General features: G+C 45.8%; 1 protein-coding gene across 10 annotated transcripts in view; it reads left to right on the forward strand.

The window, feature by feature from the left end:
• ADAD1 (adenosine deaminase domain containing 1) overlaps window positions 1–24829 on the forward strand; it is a 660856-nt gene that overhangs the window by 442386 nt on the left and 193641 nt on the right. For 9 of the 10 annotated variants that reach the window (XM_063920281.1, XM_063920280.1, XM_063920279.1 and 6 more), the window contains exons 8-9: window positions 4201–4371; window positions 6352–6581. In XM_063920281.1, coding sequence (XP_063776351.1) covers window positions 4201–4371; window positions 6352–6581 — 401 coding nt within the window. The remainder of the gene's footprint in view (window positions 1–4200; window positions 4372–6351; window positions 6582–24829) is intronic. The other variant, XM_063920274.1, reaches the window with a different exon arrangement.

The raw sequence follows: 24829 nt of genomic DNA on the forward strand, positions 1-24829 counted from the left end.
TAATGTTACGTTTTCTACAGTCCTCCTTGTTTGAACCTTTGCAACAGTAAAAGACAAGTACCTCATGTGGAAAACTGTGATATTACTGGCCCTGGCTTCTGCTAGGCGTGTCTCGGAATTGGGGGCCTTATCATGCAAAAGTCCGTACTTTGGTCTTTTACGAGAACAGAGCGGAGCTCAGGACTAGACAGCAGTTCCTGCCGAAGGTGGTCTCCACGTTTCACTTGAATCAGCCTATCGTGATTCCATCCAGTTCTGACACTTCTGCTCCTCCGAAGGCATTGGATGCTGTGCGAGCCTTGAAAATTTATATCAAAAGGACGACTCGGATCAGAAAGACTGATTGCTTGTTCGTGCTCTATGATGCGCAGAAAAAGGGTTGCCCTTCTAAGCAGTCTATTGCTCGTTGGATTAGGCTTACTATCCAACAGGCCTATGCGTCGGCAGCCTTACCGGTTCCACGGTCTCTGAAGGCCCACTCTACAAGATCGGTGTTCTCTTCCTGGGCGGCTGCCTGTGGAGTCTCGGCCCTGTAACTATGCCAAACTGCTACCTGGTCGGAGAAGAACATCTTTGTAAAGTACTACAAGTTTGATACCCTGACCAAAGAGGATACCCAGTTTGGGCAGGCGGTGCTGCAGATGTCTCTGCACGTTCCCGCACGTTCTGGAAGCTTTGGGACATTCCCATCGTACTAATCTGTCCCCAATATGGATGCTAGAGAAAATAGGATTTTAAATACCTACCTGTAAATCCTTTTATCGTAGTCCATAAGGGATATTGGGCGCCCTGTGGTGACTTTCTGCAGGTTCTCTGTTATGTGTTGCTGTTAATATTGCCAGATGTTGCTGGCTAAGTTATATTGGTGTGCTGGTGTGAAAATCTCACCACACTTTTTTTTAGTTATGTTCCTTCTCTCAAGCATGTCATTCTCCTTCGGGCACTGTTTAGCTATAACTGAGATGGCATAGAGGGGAGGAGCCAGCACACCCAGTTGAAGAAATTTAAAGTGCACTGTCTCCTTTTGGACCCATCTATACCTCATCATACTAATCTGTCCCCAATATCCCTTATGGACTACGAGAAAAGGATTTACTGGTAGGTATTTAAAATCCCATTTTTTTTTATCAAAGAAAGTTTGACTTACCTTTTTAATACATCACAGGAGGGTTAAAAAAAATAAAAAAATAACAAAATAGATTGGAAGAGAACAAAACCTCAATATATTGCAGTTTACCAGATTCTTTGGCAGGCAGAATCTTTCATATGAGGTAGTATACAGATACAATATGTCCTCATACGTCTTTGCTGCAGTCACACCAAACAACCCCTCTTGGCACGCCCAGGTCGTGTGAGAATCTTTTCACATCGGGCACCTTTTTCTGCTGAAAATGTGCCTTAGTCGCAATGCAAATAGGACGCACAAAGAGACTGTGCTGATTAATTTGATAACACTTGTATATCTGTATGCAACTAAGGCTGGGATTCAATTACCTACGAAGAAACACCGGGACCGAAATCTCCGATGTTTGATATTTTGTGCGGGGCTATTCAATTAGATGACCTGAAAAAAAAAACTTATCCCGAAGACACACTGGTTTAATGAAACCTGTGCGTTTTCAGTAGAAACAGCCCAGTTTTCGGACGAGAAAGTCTGTTTTCGGAGATTTTGCTTCACCTGCCTGAGGCAGGTGAAACAAAATCCCTGATTAGCCGCTGCTTGCGCCGGCTTATCAGGGCTAATTGAGTAGCCCCTGACGATGCAATTACCCGTATACTGGACTAAGTCTATGAATCTGTACAGGGCCGTTTCTTGGGGCAGGCGAGCTTTGCAACCGCACTGGGCGCCCGCCGCGGCACTAACTGTGGCTCCCTGCTTCCCCCTCCTATTTCTCCCCGAGTAACCCGCTCGAGGGGCGGAGTTTCACGGAATGACGCGGTTGCGTCGTTACGTCACGACTCAACCACGTCACTCCACGAAACTCTCCCCCCCTCCCCCGAGCGGAGTACAGAGGGGGATCCAAGTTAGGAAGAGGGAAAGGCCAGCGCGAGAAGCGACTGGTGAGGCGGGCCCAAGAGCGGTAATCGCCTCTGTAAGTATTCTCTCTCTCTCTCTCTCTCTCTCTCTCTCTCTCTCTCAATGTAAAATGGGGACACCTGCCGTAATGTGTGAAATGGGGACTCTTGCCTGCCGTAGTGTGGGGATTTAATGTATCAAGGGCATTACTGTGTGGGGCTTAATATGGTAGAAATTTTTTTTTCCTGCGGTGGTCGTGATCTGTTGGAGCAGGGTCAAAAATTGGATTGTGAGGTAGTCTTTTCAGACGAGGCCATGCCCATTTAAATGAGGCCACACCCATTTAGATGAGGCAACGCCCCCTTGCCGGGTGCAAGGTTTTTTTTTCCCCATCTAGGTGTGTGTGGGGGGGGCACATTTTTTTATGTCATGGGGGGGGCGCATTTTTTAAATCTCGCACTGGGAGCCAAATTGTATAGAAACAGCCCTGAATCTGTATACAAAGTACAATCAGGCAGATGCAGTTTTTTCCAATACAGATTCTGTTCTGCTCCGTATACAGAGTCAGTCACACACAATATACGTACAAGTTTCCTATATCAAATTAATCAGCACGGTCTCTTTGTGCATCCATTTGCACTGCATTGTGGCTAAGTTGCATTTTCAGCACCTGACACCAGCAGGGTTGCACGGGACCTGGCAGCTCACTCACATCAGGAATCTCACGCTGCATGGTGTATTAAGGCTAGATGCATAAGGGCACATCTGTATGCCAAGTAGAAGCAAGTTATGAAGTGATAATGTCGATATTATCTTAAAACATAAAGCTATACCTTTAAACACACTTTTACCATGGAGCCGCTGCGGCCGCTAAACTTAATATGCACTCTACGTACCTTTTACGCTATTTGCGTAATGAGTCCCGTACCATGTACGGACTCTGCGTACAAACGCCGCGCTGGGGGTACAAAGTACACGCAGCGCGTACACACTCAATTAATACACTTTTAAACCTTATACAGTTAGGCAATGTAATACACTTTAAACCCTAGCAGGGAAAAGAGGACACAACACCGATTTGTAGTTAATCACTGGGTTCCGACACCACAGAGTAATATTTCTGAAAGGGGGTTAACAATACAAATTATGCACTACAATACAACAGAGTAAATGGCTACAGTCAATGTACATACGTGAGAATATTCGCATGCGCCTCCCGGTCCGGTCCTCCGCTATCAGGTTGATAACGTTGAGAGTCTTGTGTGCCCGGCCAGGCAGCAACAGGCTTTTTATACAATACTTCCAAAAGCAATACAATGGATACTGTAATCCCTTTGTCCATTGGACACAGGGATGCATCTTTACAGTACAGGAGAGGTCATATGTTGATTTGAAAAGGTGGGCGATGTCTTTCTCAACTGTTCTTGTGGGTGGTCTCCTCTGGATTCCCGCCGCATACATAATATACAGTAAATACAGTTTATATCTATATTCTGCTTCTGCACATAACTATCCACAGGAACATGCGATCTTCCTCAAACCAACACCGGAATGTTACCCTTAAAATACCCTACAGCTGGATACCAGACACCACCTTATAACCTTAGTCTGTCCCCTCCTATCATGCAAAGGTGAATCCCCTTGTTCTGGAATCATTTAAACTGTTGATACCTGCTGATGTGGTGCAGGGGGACTATGTGTACAATGTGCACTATTTGGATTAAATATGTAATGTTTTGATAGCCCTCCATGCGTTCACAAACTCCGCCGTAAATACCCATACCACGCGCAGGACCGCGGGAGCGACCATACGCAAATTGCGGATATGTGCACGCACGGCGGAACAAGTGCACTCGCAGTGGGCATGTGTGTGTGTTTTATACGTGCTGTGTGTTCTGCAATATTTTTCGACTTTGACAGAAGAGACAGGGGAAAAGACATTCATAGAATGAATGCTGCACTTGGCTTCCTGCAATTGGCACTGAGAAAATGTACCTGTGAGCATTTTATAGCTCTTGTGGGAGCAGACGGTGATGTGAGTGACTGCTGCTCTGGTTTCTCTAAATGCATGCCTTATTGTTTCTAGATATTAATCGATTAAATTGGGACTACTTTGATTTAAATAGCTATGCATTTATTAACCAATGTGTAACTGTTCACTATAATGTTTTATCTCATGTCAGGTATTTTTACAGACAGCTTCTCCTTTTCTATAGTGGAAATACTACTATGATGAAAAAGTCTATTTTCTGCAGGCAACCAGCAACCACTTTCCTTACTCTTAAACAAAATGTGAATCTCTATCTATATATGAATCAACTTCCAAAAGGAGCTGCCCAAATAAATACACAACTGTAAGTATTATATAGGTAGAGTTTTCTTCACTTTCCGTAATGAAAATTAAAACCATTAGGGAAAATAGACAGCTTAAAGTGCCCCTGGCAAAAACTGAAATTTGCCTTGTGTAGGTGTAACCAAATTAAAGGTAGGTGTGGCCAAGTAGACAGTACAGTTGTGTCCTCATACTAGTAGCCTCAATACGCCATGCAGCAGGATATACTTGGTGTGAGTGAGCTGACAGGTCCCATATAACTCCGCTAGCATTGTGCGTCCTCTTTTGTAAAAATACATCTTCTTCACAACACAATGTGACTAGGACGCATAAGGAGACTGCTGATTAATTTGATATGCAGCCACTGCATCGTAGTGTCATTTTTCAGACTCAGCCTGTGACATTGCAGTTAGGAGATGATTGGCTGGTACTTTATCTCCGTCCACCTCATCTCTCTCCAAGGCTAAAGTACATAGACCCCTTAGTCACACACAGATATACAAGTGTTGCATATCAAATTAATCAGCAGTCTCCTTCTGCATTCTGGCCACGTCATGTTGCAACTACGACGTGACGCATTTTGGGCAAAAAAAGACGTCCACCACTAACAGTTCATTGGACCTGGCATACCAAGAGAGGCTGTTTGGCACAACTGCGTCAAAGATTTATGAGGACACATCTGTATATTTCCAGTTTTAATATAAAAGATACAATTCTCATTCCTTTAGCTGAACTGTGCCAAAATATAGAGCATTTTAATGAATGCCATATAAAAAAAGAGCATCCCAGCAAACACCATAAAATATAGGAGAATACTAATGATCACCATCCAATACACAAAACATCTTGGTGTCCGCCATACAGTACACACAGCTCTATGGTGACAACTATTCAATACAAAGAGCATCCTCATTTAAGGGATTAACACCTTCACCATCATAATACCCAATTATACTATCTGCAAACAATAAAAAAAAATGGTGTTGGGGCATTAGTGTATTCCCTACCACGTGCAGTATTAAAAGAAGCATTCTGTTTAAATGCGTTTTAAGATGGGCTTTTTTTTTTATATATTTAACTCCGTTTAAATGCAGGTTAAAGTGTAGATTGACGCTTTTAATCTATAATAAATTAATTTTCTAGGGAAGTTTGATTATTTTTTAATGAAGCCTTTATTGTGTAGCAAATATAAAATGCAATGACAACATAAAACGATGAACAAAGAGTATGTCATTTGTTTAGATTACAATGTTAAACTTGGTTGTTGTCAGTTTCAGTTGGTGTGATAACAGTAACTGTATATAGGAATATGAAAGAAATAAGGCTGTATGACTGCTGCCCATATTCAGCCAGGTGAATGGATTTTGCCTGAATGGAATTCCCCTGTGTGTATTTTATTTCTATTAAAGTATTAGCGAGTCCTAAAATTCCATTTTTTAGTTACAGCATGCATGGCCTGACACTCCAGTGTGGACTGCCGGAAGCTTTATCGTCTTTAGTACAGTGTCTTAATGGGTTCTTATACCTGCCAAAATGCTGGGACTACAGCCATGTGAGCTGCTCTGACAGCTGTAGCCCTCTTACCTGTGCAGCGATTATTACACAGTTACACAGTGAAATTCTAGGAAAATTTGCCAAGCTGTAAGTTAATTTTTTACCGGCAGTGTTAAAGAAGACATCCATCGTAAAATAACTGTTACAGAGGGATGAAAATAACATTATTGACATTGGAGTCTATTTACTAAGAATTGGACGGAGATAAAGTGGATGGCAGTAAAGAACCAACCAATCAACTCCTAACTGCATGTCACAGGCTGTGTTTGAAAAATGACAGGATTTTGTTGGCTGGTACTTTCTCTGTACACTTAAGCCCTGTCTTAGGCTTATTAAAGAGACCCCATTGACTTATTTCATGTATATTATTAAACTAATGTCAAGTAGTGGCTTTACTCGCTCTTCAAGGAAAACTTTTTTCTTTTTTCCCTTCATATTTTTATTTTAGGTATCTCAGTCCCCATTCTCTTTCTGCACATGAAACTAATGACAAATTAGGCCTTCATGTTTCCTTGGAGGGGATAAGTTATCCTGCGGCTTACTATCCACACAACATTTTCAGCCACATAAGCAGCATGTCTTCCACTGACAAACTAACCAAATGGGAAGTTCTGGGGGTTCAAGGAGCACTTCTGAGCATATTCATACAGCCTGTATACATCAGCAGCATTATTGTGGGTAAGTTATATTCTACAAGTTTTGTTTCTGTATATAAAGTAAAGTTGTGCATTGCTTCAATGTAGCAACAGTTTATAGAGGATTAGCACGACACTATATAACTGTTAAAGATAATCAGGAATAATGTAGCAAGCTAATTTATCAACCAGATACGTCACTTAACTGACTGCATCAGTGAGCTGACATGACAATGTTGTTTCTATAAAGAACAGATGCTGTGGGTATTAGAATGTGAGAGAAATAGGATATTCATACTGTTGTATGATTACATCATTTATTATGCTTTCTGAAATTGTACTGTACACTTGCTATTAAGCCAGTATTTTCACTCCATTTATCCATGCATTTGCAAAACTTGATTTTGTAATGTGAGGCGTATTATTTCCCAAATACAGTACATCCAGAACATAAAACTACCAGGCTGCACTGGAGGTTCTCCTGGAATCCTTTTGGGTTTTGGGCATATGAGAAATATTGGTAAGGGAGTCCATAGAGGATACATATATAAGATCGATGGTCACTTTGTTGACAGTGGCATTATCCTGACATTGTGAAACTGCTACTAAAAGCTTTTCTGTTGTGTCTTTTCTGTTAGAATATGTCATGTACAGTTATAATGCCCACGCAGTAAAACTGGTGTAAGTAGCATTTTTACCGAGATACTGTCACCATTCTGATGTCACTATCAACAAAGTGACCGTTCACATCCTAACTACCTCACGTATATAAGAACCCATTCCATGACAAAAAAAAATGTGACAGTTAATAAAGTTTTATTGAGTAAAACTGTAGATTCTTCAAACAATCAGTTTATTCAAAAATATAATTTCTTGAATTACTATGTCATTCTCTTGTAAAGGGCAAAGGGAACATATTTTTTATAATCCAAACGGAAATCTTGTAATCAACGGGAAATAGTATATTTGTAGAAAAATACACAAGCTAATTTGCTGGAGAATAAATGTAGAATCCATTCATGTTGATGTGATTGAATGGTGCAGATGGAGAGTGGTAGGGATGCCAGAGAATACATTCTCCACTGATTCACCCTGTGCATAAACACATTGCTACCATGACCTCTTCTTGCTGCCCTTATTGCGTTACAGTGTAGCTAGTCCTGGACACTTGTCTGTCTTTCCAATTTTCCCCTCTTCATATCGCTTAAAAAAAATAAAAAGAACAAAACACCTGTGATGCTTCAGCAGACCAGCCTGTCTTTAAGGCATCTGTTCAACTTCATGGTGTCTTGGCCAAATCATTAATAAATACAACATACAGTATACTGTAAATCACTTTAGAGCAACTTTCTTGAACTGTAGACATATAGGGGCACTTTTTCGCCCGTTTTTAAATTCGACACAATTTCGACCGTCGAATTCTGGCAGGTGGGTGCCGGAATTCGACATATTCAATAAAAAACTAATTTGACAGTCCCGCTGTCGAAAAACGGCAGATTTGACGGACTTTGATTAGATTTTTAAAAATGTTTAAAAAACGGTAAAAAAACCCGAATTTTTTTTCCGTGGGGTCCCCCCTCTTAAGCATAACCAGCCTCGGGCTCTTTGAGCCGGTCCTGGTTGCCAAAATACGGGGAAAAAATGACAGGGGATCCCCCGTATTTTAACAACCAGCACCGGGCTCTGCGCCTGGTCCTGGTGCAAAAAATACGGGGGACAAAAAGAGTAGGGGTCCCCCGTATTTTTTGTACCAGCACCGGGCTCCACTAGCTGGACAGATAATGCCACAGCCGGGGGACACTTTTATACCGCTCCCTGCGGCCGTGGCATTAAATACCCAACTAGTCACCCCTGGCCGGGGTACCCTGGAGGAGTGGGGACCCCTTCAATCAAGGGGTCCCGTCCCCCCAGCCACCCAAGGGCCAGGGGTGAAGCCCGAGGCTGTCCCCCCCCCCCCCCCCCCCCCATCCAAGGGCTGCGGATGGGGGGCTGATAGCCATGTGTAAAAATGTAAGAATATTGTTTTTTGCAGAAGTACTACAAGTCCCCGCAAGCCGGTACTTGGAGAACCACAAGTACCAGCATGCGGGGGAAGAAAAACGGGCCCGCTGGTACCTGTAGTTCTACTGCAAAAAAAATACCCAAATAAAAACAGGACACAGACACCGTGAAAGTATAACTTTATTACATACATGCCGACACACATACTTACCTATGTTGACACGCCGACTCTGGCCACGTCTCCAATGTCGACGTCCGGGGTACCTGAAAATAAAATTATACTCACCTGATCCAGTGTCCGGTTCTTTTATTGTAATCCACGTACTTGGCAAAACAATAAAACGCATTTACCCGAACCAGACGGACTGAAAGGGGTCCCATGTTTACACATGGGACCCCTTTTCCCGAATGCAGAGACCCCCCGTGACTCCTGTCACAGAAGGTCCCTTCAGCCAATCAGGAAGCGCCACTTCGTGGCACTCTCCTGATTGGCTTTAGTTTCAATGGTGGGAACTTTGCGGTCAGCGGTGGGGTTACCCGCGGTCAGCCGCTGACCGCGGGTGACCTCACCGCTGACCGCAAGGTTCCCACCATTGAAGATAATGGAGGGGGCTGTGCGATGCGCGTCTGACAGCTCCGACGCGCATACAGCCAATCAGGAGAGTGCCACGACGGAGGCACAAGTATTATTTATATATTTTTAAAAATATATATATTTTTTTTAATGGAATGGTGTAAAAATCAGAAAAAAAAATGCGTGGGTTCCCCCCTCCTAAGCATAACCAGCCTCGGGCTCTTTGAGCCGGTCCTGGTTGCCAAAATACGGGGAAAAAAATGACACGGGATCCCCCATATTTTAACAACCAGCACCGGGCTCTGCGCCTGGTCCTGGTGCAAAAAATACGTATTTCTCCTTCATCCACTAGGGGCCACTGGAGCGTAGTTACAATGGGGAAATAGTAGGCAGTAGTTGGGAGCTGGCACTTTAAAATTCTCACACTGTGGCTAGCTCCTCCCCTACTATCTCCCCTCCAAGCCAGTCTTAGTTAGTGCCCGATGTGAGCTGGTTCACTTGGGTTTAGCTGAAGAAATTTTTCTTTTTTCTTTATTATTTTATTTTTTCTTTCTTGCACACACAGACTGGCAGCTCTGCCACTGCCAGTCTGCACCGCGGGAGGCTGCCGGCGGGGTCCCATCACAGCTGCGTGCGGCTCGGGATGGGCACCGGCTGAGGGAGACACTGAGCTCTCCTGAGTTGGCCGGACACCGCTGCGTGCGGCGCGTGTCGGGGCCGCTCCACCAGCAGAAGATTCCAGCAGCACGGCAGCGGTGAGTACCAAAAGGGGCCGGACACCGCTGCGTGCGGCGCGTGTCGGGGCCGATCGGTCTACATCAGGAAAGTGGTGAGTACAATCTCCCCCCCCATCCAGACTGATGTGTGATTTTACATGTGCAGAGTGAGACTCTTTAGATGTGGTCTTTACTGCGTTGTGTCCTGAGCCAGCCTAACCTCTAACCCCCTTATAAGGCTGCAGTGCATCAGGAGAGGAGAGGGCGCACTTACTAATTCGAATTTGGCGCCATTATGTGGAGGACGGAGCTTCAGCCCGCTCTGTAAGCGGGCTCAGCGCTCTTCAATCCCCGGCTGCAGCAGACAGGCAGCCGGGTGATACATATACACTACCCGGCCGCAGCATACAAGCTTACAGGCAGCCGGGTAATACATAGCGGGTTTTTACATTTAAAAGTGGCGCCGGAACAGGGGGGCGGAGCTAACTCCCGCTCCGTCCGGCGGGCTCAGACTCTCCGCTTCCCGGCCGCAGCATACAGGCGGCCGGGGGTTACATTTACCCGCTCCCCAGCCGCAGCATACAGGCGGCCGGGGGTTACATTTACCCGCTCCCCGGCCGCAGCAAGACGGCCGGGGGATACATTGGCAGCGGATTAAAATTGGACGCCGAAGCGGGGGGGCGGAGCTAACTCCCGCTCTGTACGGCGGGCTCTCTCCGCTCCCTGCACCGCTGCAGCATGCCGCTCCACAGTCTCCCGCTGAAGGCTCATTTCCTCTCCTGGCATTGCAGGGAGGATTTCTTTGCAGGTAGAAGGTAGGAGGGGGGAGTAAAGGCTTATAACCCGCTTTACTCAGCGGGCTCCCAAGCTCAGTGTCTCTAGGCAACAGACCCTGTCTCTGGAGTTTTTAGCTTTTCCATGCTTTGTGCTGCTCAGATATAGCTACATTCCTCCCTGCAGTAGAGTCCTCTGCCAGGCATTTCCTACATGTAGATCAGGGAACCTGCTCTATTACAGGAGCTGGGGCTCAGCTCATTAATAATTAAAAATCTACTGTGCAGTATTTCTTTACCCTACATATACACAGTATTTATCTACCCTATTAGGCTCACATAGACAGTGTTTATCTACCCGGTTGGGTTCACTGTGGGGTGTGTGTATATATACATATATAGTTATGTTTGTATATATATATATTTAAGTGTGTGTGGGTGTGTATATAGATATATCCATACAATACCATATATAGGGGATAAAACGAACATTTCCGCAATGTTTTTCTAATAACAGAATACCCCACCTTGCCACACAACATTTTCCCCCATCTTTTCTCACAGGCTGGTCACCATTTTGAAAAGCCAGCGGAACCTCCGAAAACATCTGGTGCACCTAAATTAGCGGTACACTACATACAGGGCGGGGTGTTGCCTTCCCTTTTATTATTCCTTGGTGTCACTAGTTACTAATGCTATTTGTAATTTGGGGAATGTGTGTGGCATCAGACAAATAGCGCTGTGGCTCAGTACGCTAGTAGCGGGTATCTGAAACTTTAAGGGGAGCTCCAATAGCCTAGGGCTAAGACTCCTGTCCCACAGCGCAGCGCTACTGGTTCAGGTCTCCGCTGCTCCAGAAAGTTTATTTGAATCGTGTCGGTCACTACACATTATAGTGCAGACCTTACATAGGGCTGTGTTTATTTAACCCACCTTTTCTCCTTTCGTTTGTCTCACCTGGGATAGTCAAAGAATTCCCTCTTAGGTGTGAAGTATGGGGTGGAGCCATCTGCTTAGCCCTCCACGCACCGGCAGAACACTCCTGTTTGAACAGCTCAGATTATGCATAATGTCACTGTTAACCAGAGACCTTGTACGTCATTTCACCTCTCCAGGTTTCTAAAGGATCCTTGCTAACATTCCAGGTTACATTACTGATGTCTGTTTTCTGTGGATCTGAACCAGTGTCTCAGAATATCCAGGTGCATTATACAGCAGTTCGTCTGATACTGCAGGTAAAGGAGGCGGACACGTCAAGTCCATCAGGGTTCCACGCCAATGACGAAATGACAGCGACTGGTCCAGTTTCGGATGAGCTGGACAGGCTCCGGTAGGCGGCCGACAGACACCCGAATACACAATATCAGGTATCAAACAATGTTTGTTTTCCTATCCTTTCCCCGCAGACGGCAGGAGATGGTATCAGAACCTCTCTAGGGTATACCCCTCGATGTATCGCCGGTCCATAAAGCTGCCGTTTTCCTGAAGCAACCTTGCTCAGGGATCCATCGACATATACGGCAGCGCGGTTCTACCGTGTCTGGAGCAGGTAGGTTGTGGAACAATTGTCCTCTAGGTTACAGGATGTTTTGCATCAGGATCAATTGATACTTTGGTACAGGTCAGAATCACGATTCTGCTTTATGTTCTTTGGAGGTCTCCACGTCTGCAGACTCGGACCCTGCATCTTCGCTTGGGCTGTCTTTACCCGACGACCTCTGGGGCAGTGACAGGTGAACATGAAATCCTACGGGGCAGATGGTTCTGGGGAAGGAACTTTCTGCAGGATTTCTTGAACCATTGGAGGTAAGTCCACTTTGCTTTGTCCTACTACTTCCCCAGCTCCAAGACAGACCTTTACTGGTCTTTCCTTTAGATTTTTCCGTGCCCTTTCAAGCTTTCGACTCCACACGGGCGATATCTCCGTCGCCAGGGGTTCTCAGGGTAAAAAGCTGAAGCAGAGGTTCAACATCCTCGGTCCAGTCTGATTTTAGGTCATCCTATACACCCACTACAGGTCAGACTTTCCTACCACCTGGAGGGTCCCAGGGTAGGCGCATGTCGGTGGGAAAAGGCTTGGGCGGTTACAAACTAGATTTTGGAGTACAACCGTCTCAGGAGTCCCTCGGCATGGGTCGACCGATTTACGATGACAAGAGAGTCATACTGCAGGCTGCGCTCCATAGGCTTCTAACCGCAAAGGGTGTTGATCCCTGTTTTTCACATATCATTTGAAGCGGGACAGTTCTCAGGCCTTTGTTTTCTTTTCACGTTCCGAAGCCAGTTGGCTCGGACAGGCCTATTCTGGCCTTAGAATCCTTTTAGTCTGTGATTGCTAGTTTGAACAAGAAAGGGAGTTTTACGTGTCCCTTGTCTTCAGAGATGCCTGTTTACTGATTTCCGTTGGACGGGCTTTTCTTAGATTCGCATTACAGGATTCTCATTTTCACTGTCAGTCCTTTCCTTTCGGTCTCTCTTCCGCTCCCACAGGGTTCAGGAAGATCACAGAATAACTCTTTTTCAAAGGGCAGTTGGTTCCCTAATGGGACAATCTACTGCTACTATCCCACTCTGTACATTAGGTGGCTACTGAATATCCGGAGGATCCAGGAGCTTCTGGTTCGACACAGATCCAATTTAGGCTCCTCGTAGGCGTTTCTCAACACGGTCCGTCAGAGGATTTTTCCTTCCTCGGCACCATGTACTCTATTCCTTCAGTCAAGTTGCGACGCAATGAGTGGTCGCCTCCATTCCTCTCTGAGCGGGGGACAACAATCTTCTTTCCAGGTCAAGCCACCAGGTCAGACTCCCGGGTGAGGGAACATTCCCAGGAGTTTTGTCAGCTGGTCCGCTGTGGGCGGAGATTTCGGATCGACCTCAGGGCGTTCTGCCTGACTCTTTAACCCTTTATTACTCTCGGACGTGAGCTCTGGCAGCAGTAGCCGAGGATGCCCTCAGGGCTCCTGGGAGTTTCTAGTTATTCTATCCTGCTTCCTTTTCTATTTCTACCTCATGTTCAGTAACACAGGAGGGGATTATGCGTGCTAGTCCTCTCGGTGGCGCTGGTTGGGCCACGCATGACTTGAAGATACAGATACACCTGTTGTCAGTAGAGGAGCCTTGGCTCCTACCTCGACTGGACTGTCTACTTCAACAGGCTCCTTTTTCTTTGTTCAATCTTACACTGGTTTCGTTTAACCGTGTGACTATTCACGAGACCTCAGAAGGGAGGAGTTCCCTAGTTCGGTTAGGCCTACTGGGCCCCGAGTTCAGAAGTCTGTTACCTCTTCTCGCTTTTGCCACTTTTGGAAAACTTTATGGGACATAAGGATAAAAGGGTTTTTTTCCCCTTCTTTCAGTTACCATTCAGCCGTCATCTTTGGTTTCTCTGGGAGGTTTTGCTCCGCTGCGCTTCAAACCACACTGACCGCAATTTTAGGTCTCTGCCTTTTTCGGTTTTCTTCCAAAAGAGATTAGCCTAGCGGCCGTAAGTTCGGCCTCTTTTTCAGGGAGTACTCTATTGGCAACTCCCCTGGCTGAGCTTCGGCCTCAGCGGTCGTTTCTTCCAGAGGGGATGTCCATTTTTCATATAAATCTGACACTAGTGTTTTTCGGTCCTCTTTGAATGTTGTCAGGGCTCGCTGACTCTCTCTACAGAGGTCTTAGGCTATTCGATGAAGTGTTTTTCTTCTTTGTTCTGTACGATGCTCCCGTGCTAAATAGCCGGGGTCCCAACATACGCTGGGCCGTTGGATACATCTGGCCATCAGACAGTCTTCTTGGCGGTTGCTAGGGAGCCTCCGTTTTCCATTTCAGCGCACTTTACGCGCGTTGTAAGACCTTCGTGGGCGGCTGCCCGTGGGGTATCCATGAATACTTTGTCGGGCGGCTACTTGGTCGAACCGACATTCGTTTTGTCAAATTCTACAAGTTTGACACTTTTGCGGCCTCTGCATCACAGTTTGGCCGAGCAGATTTTACAGGACTCTCAGCGCTCTCCCACCCGTTTTTGGGAGCTCTGGGACGTCCCCATTGTAACTACGCTCCAGTGGCCCCTAGTGGATGAAGGAGAAATCAGGATTTTGGTACTTACCGATAAATCCCTTTCTCCGATTCCACAGGGGCCACTGGACGCCCACCCAGCGCTGTTCCTCCTTGTTTTTTGCTTAAAGGTTTGCAGATCACCATATGACTGCTTGTTGACTTCAGGCTAGCCTGGTTTTTGTCAGGTTCTGTTCCAGGTTTAGTTTGGGTTATCCTGGTGTACAGGGCGTCATTAACCTCCTCTACCTTAAGGTTTGTTTATTCCATCTCTCATCGGGCACAGTTTTACGTAGACTGGCTTGGAGGGGAGATAGTAGGGGAGGAGCTAGCCACAGTGTGAGAATTTTAAAGTGCCAGCTCCCAACTACTGCCTACTAATTCCCCATTGTAACTACGCTCCAGTGGCCCCTGTGGAATCGGAGAAAGGGATTTATCGGTAAGTACCAAAATCCTGATTTTTTTGTACCAGCACCGGGCTCCACTAGCTGGACAGATAATGCCACAGCCGGGGGACACTTTTATACCGCTCCCTGCTGCCGTGGCATTAAATACCCAACTAGTCATCCCTGGCCGGGGTACCCTGGAGGAGTGGGGACCCCTTCAATCAAGGGGTCCCCCCCCAGCCACCCAAGGGCCAGGGGTGAAGCCCGAGGCTGTCCCCCCCCCCCCCATCCACGGGCTGCGGATGGGGGGCTGATAGCCTTGTTGAAAATGTAAGAATATTGTTTTTTGCAGAAGAACTACAAGTCTCAGCAAGCCTCCCCCGCAAGCCGGTACTTGGAGAACCACAAGTACCAGCATGCAGGGGAAAAATGGGCCCGCTGGTACCTGTAGTTCTACTGCAAAAAAAATACCCAAATAAAAACAGGACACAGACACCGTGAAAGTATAACTTTATTACATACATGCCGACACACATACTTACCTATGTTGACACGCCGACTCTGGCCACGTCTCCAATGTCGACGTCCGGGGTACCTGAAAATAAAATTATACTCACCTGATCCAGTGTCCGGTTCTTTTATTGTAATCCACATACTTGGCAAAACAAAAAAACGCATTAACCCGAACCAGACGGACTGAAAGGGGTCCCATGTTTACATAGACAAACCAAGTACCTAATCCCTTCTAATATAAATAGATATGCTATTACCAATAAAAAAACACCAAAAAAAACATGTTTTAATTTTTTTTATTAGATTCCGCCAGCAAAGTGTGGCGGATTGAAAATGACGAATTTACTGTCTAAAAGCACTGTTGTCGAATTTACAATCTTCAATTGAATATACTTTTGTCGAAATGCCGCATTTGTACCATTGCAGAAATGTTGAATTTGACAAATGTCGAATTTCAAAAAGTCGAATTTGGAATGCCCATTTTTTTGACGAAAAGTACTGAATTGCATTGTCGATTTTTTTTTATTTTTTTTTGGCGAAAATGTCCAGTTTTTCGACATTTTCGGAAATTCGACCGCAATTGCATATACCCCATAACCCTTTCATTAGAGACTTCGGGCTGCAGTAAATGTTTGACATAGAACTTAACTTTCGCCTTCCGCATTAGAGACACCTTATTTAGAACTGAAGATGTATTATGCCAAGCACTAAAAACAAATTCTGCATAAAGTGCTGGTAACACTTTTAAAAAGCAGAGTGAAGACTCTTGAAAATCTATGAAGAGAAACTGATTTACCAAAGCTCACCCTGTGGAGTAATCCCAGATATGGTAGCTAGCAGAATACACAAGAGAGAAAAACTAAAACCAAAAAAAAGAATACTGCTTTAAGCGCCTAGATACAATAAGGTACCAAAATGCAATAGCTCCCAGACGCTGCCAAAAAAATAGCACTGTGTATGTGCTTCAACCAATTATTAGAAGAAGAAAGGAAAAAAATGGCTGCGCTCAAGGTATTGCAAATGAACCATGTGTGAGGAGAGCTGACAAAATTATAATATAAAAAGGTTATTTATTATGTTAAAATAAATTAAATTAGTTTAGACAATTCAACAATTAAAATGCTAGTCTCTGAAACACCGTTGATGATATATACAGACAATATGCACATTTGATTTTTCTTATATAGGATATTAATTCAATTGGGTATACAATATACAGAAAAAATACTGTTTAAAAGGTGTAGCACTGATGTAACTAATTAGTTGCAATATGTCTGTCCAGAGATTTCACTCCATGTATATACCAGGGGAATTAGGAAACTTTGTGTCAAGCAAAGGCAGCAAGCACTTCAGAATAACTGTAAAAGTCCCGGCAATGTGCTGATATAACAGTTCTATTGAATGTAATGTTACCTCTCCTGTGGGCTGAATTAAGACCAAGCGTCCTCGGTGTGTTCCTATGCAGGGCCCACTGATGTAATGATGCGGCTCGGATGTACTGACCACAGTAGCTCCTTATGGTATTGTGCGCTTTAAATGGAAGACGGGGAGCATTCCTGTATTTTCCCTAAGGGCTGGTAGGCATCCTTGATGTTGCCCTCTATGTAGAAAAAGGGAATAATGATGTCCACTTGCGCTGAACGGAGCCTCTGCTGGTGGCCGCTTACTAGCAAAGAGGATAGTATACCACAATGCTGCTAAGAACCGCTAATAGCGGAGGATGCGCTGCTGGAAGCCGCTAATAGCGGAGAGGGCGTTATAAGGTAGCGCTTATCATTGCTGATAGCGAGTGGTGTCCTCCAGTAAAAGACGGGGTATTAGCCCGTGGATGGTAATTGCGGGGGGAGGTAACGGTGTGGTAAGGTTGACTGATGCTGCCGTAGAGATCAGTGGAGTCCTCGGGTATGCACATGCAGCGTCCCCGTGGATGAATTAAAACGGTGATCAGAGTCTATACAAGGGGAGGAGTCTAACGCGTTTCGTCACGATCACGTGACATTTTCAAAGGAATACCTCCTCCAGAGCAGTTTTATAAGCCAGGTGAGGCTAATTTATAAAACAACAATTAGGGAAAGAAGTCAGCTCTCCACAGCTTGACATATGAGATTCTAAAGTATGCATAAAATGCGAACCTAGTACATATATAAATAATAAAATGATAAATACATCTTAAATAGATTGTATAAAGAAGACAGACAATATAAAATAAAAGATAAAAAATAATAAGAATAATACATGATAATAAAATGAAAAGTAAATAAACCGTTAACATGTGTGTAAACAGAGAAGAGCACATCATTCTCCCTATTTCTCTAACGTCCTAGTGGATACTGGGGAATAGTATATTTCCATGGGGTATAGATCGCGTCCACTGGAGCCTAGCACTTTAAGAAATCAAATCCTAGCAGACTCAGTTTAGAAAATGTGCCCAAGGAGCCAGGTGCATTCTGTTGCTCTCCAAAGAGTTTTTCTTCAGAAATTTCTTTTAGTTTATTTTCAGGCAGCACTAGTTGGCAACCAGTCTGCCTGCGTCGTGGGACTTAGGAAGTTGGTTCGGTCCCCCCCTTAAGAGTTAATGGTTCGTAATCCCAGCTGATAGGACACTGAGCTCCTGAGGCACTGTTCCTCACATCCCCAGGCTGTGAGCCCACGTCTGCATCATGCCACCACCCTTAACAGATGCCGAAGTCGACGCGGTGTGGCGAGTGTTACACCGGGGACCCGGTTAGCAGGCCCCGGTGCAAATTGGCGGCAATAAGAGACAGTGTTCACCCAGCTCCGGGCCGCGGTGCCCACTGAGTACCCACACTGGCAGCATGGTGAACGGGAGCTGTGTACACTCATTTTCATATTTTATGGAGAAAAGTTAGTATAAATAAAACGCAGGAACGGCGCGCCATTATGGGGGCGGGGCTTCCCGGAGAGCGGGTCCAGAGGCTAAATGGCACCATTTCCTCTTCCTCCTGCTGCTGATGATGATACAGGCTGCACGTGGAGACTGCTCCTCCTGGACCCACTGAATCACCATTGTAACTGGTACCAGGGGGTTATAGTGAAGGGAGGAGCTTGTAATCAGCGGTTCTCCTGCTGTGTGGAAAATTACACATAAAGGACACCCAGTGGGGTGCTGCTCAGTCATTGGTGTAGTGTACTGGTTCCAATTTCTCTCTGTCAGTCCATTCAGGTTAGTCTGGGTTAGTGTGCATATCTCACTAATACTGCACTGTGTTTTCATTCTAATCTGTGTGTTTCTACTCAAGCATGTCTGCAAATAAGTCTGTGTGTACTTCATGCAAGGCTAGGTTTACACCTTCCTCACAGGGGTTCCTTATGTGTACCCGATGCGCAATTCCTTCACAAGGTAGTAATGTGCAGGAACCTGAGTGGATGCAATCATTTCAAACTATGATTTCCAGTATTCAGAGTTTGCTACGGCTCAGCAAGAAAGACAGACCCTGAAACAAACTATGAACACGTTTATGGTAGCTGCTGCCGATCACAGAGAGGCTCTTCAGCCCCTCCTGTTTGTCTCTCACAAACACACTCTCCCTCAATTATTACAATCTGATTCTGAACTACCAGAGTTTGATAGCTTCAATACAGATAAGTGTAAGGTAATGCACTGTGGTAACAAGAACAAAAATAACACCTACCTACTAAATGGTGTAAAACTAGGGGATTCTGTACTGGAAAAGGACTTAGGTGTCCTCATAGATAGCAAACTAAGCAGTAGTACCCAAAGTAGGATTGCAGCAAAGAAGGCTAATAAGATATTAGCATGCATAAAATGGGGAATTGATGCTAGGGAAGAGAGTATTATACTCCCATTATATAAATCACTTGTGAGGCCACACCTTGAATACTGTGTACAATTCTGGGCACCTTACTACAAAAAGGATATCCTGGAGCTAGAAAAGGTTCAGAGGCGGGAGACCAAACTAATTAAGGGTATGGAGACGCTGGAATACGAGGAAAGGCTTGCAAGACTAGGCATGTTTACACTGGAAAAGAGGAGATTAAAAGGGGACATGATCAACATTTACAAATATATAAGGGGACAATATACAGATCTTGCGCAGGACCTGTTTTTGGTTAGATCAACACAGAAAACTCGTGGACACTCGCTCAGGTTAGAGGAGAGGAGATTCTGCACAGTACGGTGTAAAGGCTTTTTTACGGTAAGGACGATACGTGTTTGGAATTCCCTGCCTGAGGGAGTTGTAATGGCCGACTCAGTCAACACCTTTAAGAATGGGTTAGATAAATTCCTAATGGATAAGGATATCCAGGGTTACAGGGCATAGTCAGGCACTATGGTTATTATAAAAAAGAGGGGTAAAACGTAACTGCAGTCATCAACTTCAGTCAAAATTTTATACAAAATAATCATGCATAGGAGACCACAAATAGGTTGAACTCGATAGACAATTTTTTCAACCTTAGATACTATGTTACTATAACGGAGATGTTGAGGTGGACGAGGATAATTCCCTGTCCCCAGGTGTTGAGGCCCTCACTTATGCCATTAGAGAGGTGCTCAATATCGCTGATGAGGAGGAAGAACAGACAGGAATTGTTTTTTAATGTGAAACCAAAGTCCTCTGCACCTTCCCAGTTTCTAAAGAATTGGATTCTCTGGCTAAGGCAGCATGGATAAATCCTGACAAAAAAGTTATTAGCCCTAAACAGGTGTTAAATTTATTCCCTTTCCCTACAGAGGATAAGAAAGTCAGGGAAACCCCGCTGACAGTGGATACTTCTGTGTCCAGGCTGTCACGTAAGATTGTTTTACCTGTACCCGGGGCTGTTTCCCTAAAAGACCCAGCTGATCGCAAAAAAAATTTAAACCACTCTTAAATCAATTTATATTGCAGCAGGTGTAGCCAACGCCCCACCATAGTATGCGGCTGGATTTCTAGAGCCATGGCAAAATGGTCTGTTGATATTCTGAAAGGGTTGCTTACACTACCTCAAGAGGAGATAGTTACATTACTGCAACACATCCAAGATGCTGCAAACTTTGAGTGAGGCTGTTAAGGAACTTAGTATCATTAACGGCTGTACCACTGCTATGGCAGTATCTGCTCGTAGAACCCTGTGGCTACGTCAATGGTCAGCAGATGCTGATTCTAAAAAAAAGTGGTTGAAAACCTTCCTTTTACAGGTGATGCCTTGTTTGGGGAAGAACTGAACAAGTGGATATCTCAGGCAACTGCAGGTAAATCTACATATTTGCCATCTACCCTGCCACCTTCCAGGTGTTCCTGTCCTGGACCCTCCCTGCAGTCCTTTCGGGTGGCCAGATTCAGAGACAAAGCCAGAGGTGCCTCCAATGCTGCTGGGGGAACTCACGGTAAGTCCCGTAAACCAGCAGCTGCGGACCAGGCCTCAGGATCCTCTTCCACGAAGCCTTCCGTGTGACGGTTGGCCCCAGCAGCAGGGCGACTTTCAGGTAGGTGCTCACCTTCAACACTTTGCCCACATATGGGCAGAGTCCTGCCAGGAACCTTGGGTGAGGAACCTCATATCCCAAGGATACCGACTGGAATTTCAGGAACTCCCTCCTCTCAGATTCTTCAGGTCAGGCTTACCAGCTTCACAGGAAGAAAGGGTTTCCTTACAGCAGGCAGTGCAAATGCTGCTTTCTATAGGAGTTACTGTTCCAGCGCCTCCTCAGCTGCACACAAAGGGGTTTTACTCAAGTCTCTCTTTGTGGTTCCGAAGCTGGATGGTTCTGTACGACCGATCTTGAACCTCAAATCCCTGAACCCGTATCTTTGAGTGTTCAAATTCAAGATGGAATCTCTAAGAGCAGTGATAGCGAATCTGGAGGAGGGGGAGTTTCTGGTGTCCCTGGATATAAAGGACACATACCTACATATCCCAATTTGGACCCCTCACCAAGCATTCCTCAGGTTCGCGATTCTGGACCAGCATTTCCAGTTTCAGGCCTTACCCTTCGGTCTCTACACAGCCCCAAGGGTATTCACAAAGGAAATGGCGGAAATGATGCTACAACTGCGCATGAGGGGTGTCCAAAAAATTCCATACCTGGATGATCTCCTGATAAAGGCGTGGTCCGGGGAACTGCAACTGCACAGTATTGACTTGACTACTCATTTGCTTACGAGTCATGGATGGATAATTTACAATGCTCTAATACAGGCCTCATCCCTCCTTCGTAATCGGGCCATCCAGGTGCAATCAGACAACGCCACGGCAGTAGCGTATATTGACAGGTGTCAAGAATACTCCTCTGGGCGGAAGCCAATGCAAGGGCCATCTCAGCCGTTTACATTCCAGGAGTGGACAACTGGGAAGCGGACTTCCTAAGCAGGCATGACCTCCATCCGGAGGAATGGGGCCTCCACACTCAGGTGTTTCAACAACTTGTTTACCGGTGTGGTTGTCCACAGATAGACCTGATTGCATCTCGTCTCAACAATAAGCTCCGTCTTTACTGCTCTAGAACGAGGGACCCACATGCGGTTGCGGTAGATGCTCCGACGACATGCAGTTACCAGTTTGTTTACCTGTTTCCTCCAATTCCTCTAATCCCAAGAGTTCTCAAAAGACTCAAAAAGGAAAGGGTTCAGGCAATTCTCATTGCCCCGGATTGGCCTCGATGGGCCTGGTATGCAGACCCCCTGACCCTGGAGGAACCCTGGCCTCTGCCGCTTCTCAAGGACCTTCTTCAACAAGGACCGTTTATCTATCCAGACTTACAGCAGCTACATTTGACTGGAAATGGAGAGGGAAAATTTAACCAGGAAGGGACTTCCATCCAAGGTGGTTATCACTATGATTCAGGCCCGTAAGGTGGTTACCTCCAAACATTACCACCGTATTTGGAAGAAATATGTTTCTTGGTGTGAGGGTCGAAAATTTTCTCCTGCGGAATTTCGTCAGGGCCGGTTTCTACTGTTCCTGCAAGCAGGAGTGGATAAGGGCCTACGATTAGGCTCTATCAAGGTTCAGATTTCGTCACTCTCCATCTTCTTCCAGAAACAACTGGCGGTACTTCCTGAAGTGCAGACCTTTCTAAAGGGGGTGTTGCACATTCAACCACCCTTTGTTCCTCCCACTGCTCCGTGGGACCTCAATGTGGTATTGACCTTTCTCCAGTCGGATTGGTTTTAACTAGGGAGGCCAATCCCGGGCCGTTTTTTCAATCCCGGGATTCGGGATTGAAAAACGGTCAATCCCAGGATTCCCGGGATCCCGGGATTGCAGTAGGGATCAGAGAAAGTTGTAGGGAGCAGCGCTGGAGGGAGGGTGTAGGTAGCGGTGCGGGAGGTAAGGGAGGGTGTAGGTAGCGGTGCAGGACTCAGGAGGGAGGGTGTAGGTCGCGGCAGGGAGGGTTGGTAGCGGCGCGGGAGGGAGGAAGGCTGTATAGGGTGCACTGACTGCACGGAGGGAGAGAGGGTGGGTGTAAGTAACTACTTACTATTAGACGGGCAGCAACCATTAACACACTGAACGCGGCGGCATTTCAAATGAAGCGCCGGCCGCCAGCCAACCAGAGCTGGCGGACCGGCAGCCAATCAGGGAAGCGGCCGCAGCAGTCACTCCTGATTGGCTGCCGCTGCAGCTTCCCTGATTGGCAGCCGGTCCGCCAGCTCTGATTGGCTGGCGGCCGGCGCTACAATTGAAATGCCGCCGCGTTCAACTTGTTCATGGCTGCCACCCGCCTAATATTAGTAAGTACTATTACTTACACAACCACCCTCCCGCCGCCGCGCATACGCAGTTTAATCCCGTGAATCCCGGGATTGGATGCTCCAATCCCGGGATTCAAATCCCGGCATTTTTGGGCCCAAATCCCGGGATCCCGCCGATCCCGGGATTGGCCTCCCTAGTTTTATCCCTTACATAGGGTTGACTTAAAATACCTGACGTGGAAGACTATTATGTTACTGGCCTTGGCTTCAGCTCGGCAAGTGTCTGAATTGGGGGCCTTGTCCTATAAGAGCCCATACTTGTGTTTCATGAGGATAGGCCGGAGCTCCGAACTCGCCCATGGTATTTGCCGAAAGTGGTGTCGGCCTTTCATGTAAATCAACCAATTGTGGTTCCAGCCTTATCCGACACTTCCATCGCTCTAAAGTCCCTGGATGTTGTGAAGGCTTTGAGGATTTACATCAAAAGGACTGCTCGTCACAGGAAGTCTGACGCGCTTTTCGTCCTTTATGATGCTACGAAAATTGGTCATCCTGCCTCCAAGCAGTCAATTACTCGGTTCAAATTGACTATTCAACAAGCCTATACTTCAGCAGCCCTGCCGCTGCCGAGTTCTAATCAGGCCTACTCCACAAGGTCGGTGGGTTCTTCCTGGGCGGCTGCCCGGGGTGTCTCAGCCTTACAGTTGTGCCGGGCAGCTACTTGGTCTGGTTCGAACACGTTTGTTATGTTCTACAACTTGACCAAGGATGACCTTCAGTTTGGTCAGGCGGTTTTGCATGATTCTCAGCTCTCTCCCACCCGTTCTGGGAGCTTTGGGACGTTCCCATGGTAATATACTGTTCCCCAGTATCCAGTAAATAGGAATTTAATACCTACCGGTAATTCCTTTTCTCTTAGTCCGTAGTGGATACTGGATGCCCGCCTCAGTGCTTCATTTTCCTGCTTACCTGGTTGTAAGTGTTATTGGATGGGTTTGCTGTTGCTTCCCTATTCCATGTTTGGTTAGCGTTTCTATCCTCCTATCATTAGCGTTGCTTTCCTCTGTTCTTGTTAGCTCTGCTAGCTTATTGTTTGTGTGTTGGTTCGTTACCTCACTGCTTTATATGTTTTATCCTTCTCTCAAAGTATGTCCGTCTCCTCAGGCACAGTTTCCTAAACGGAATCTGCTAGGAGGGGCATAGAGGGGAGGAGCCAGCTCACACTATTGATTTCTTAAAGTGCCAGGCTCCAGTGGACCCGATCTATACCCATAGTAATATACTATTCCCCAGTATCCACTACGGACTACGAGAAAAGGAATTACCGGTAGGTACTAAAATCCAATTTTTGCTGTTCTATTCCCTTGACCCTGCTAGAACATTACAATGCAATGACTAGAACAAGCTACTGCTTTTTTTTTTTTTAATTTCTTGCATCTGGTCCAAATATTACTGCTGCATCTTTTACTGTAGATTCCCAGTTGTTTATCCATGTCTTCACTCCAACCATCACTCCTTACTTTGCATGCAACGGAATCCCTTTCCACTTTTATAAATTTACCTCAAAGAAAATGGTCCAGGATACATACCAGTTCCTATTTCCTACAGGGTATTTTAAAGTCCGTA

The sequence above is a fragment of the Pseudophryne corroboree genome, chromosome 1 (genome assembly GCF_028390025.1).
Source record: "Pseudophryne corroboree isolate aPseCor3 chromosome 1, aPseCor3.hap2, whole genome shotgun sequence".
NCBI classification, from domain to species: Eukaryota; Metazoa; Chordata; class Amphibia; order Anura; family Myobatrachidae; genus Pseudophryne; species Pseudophryne corroboree.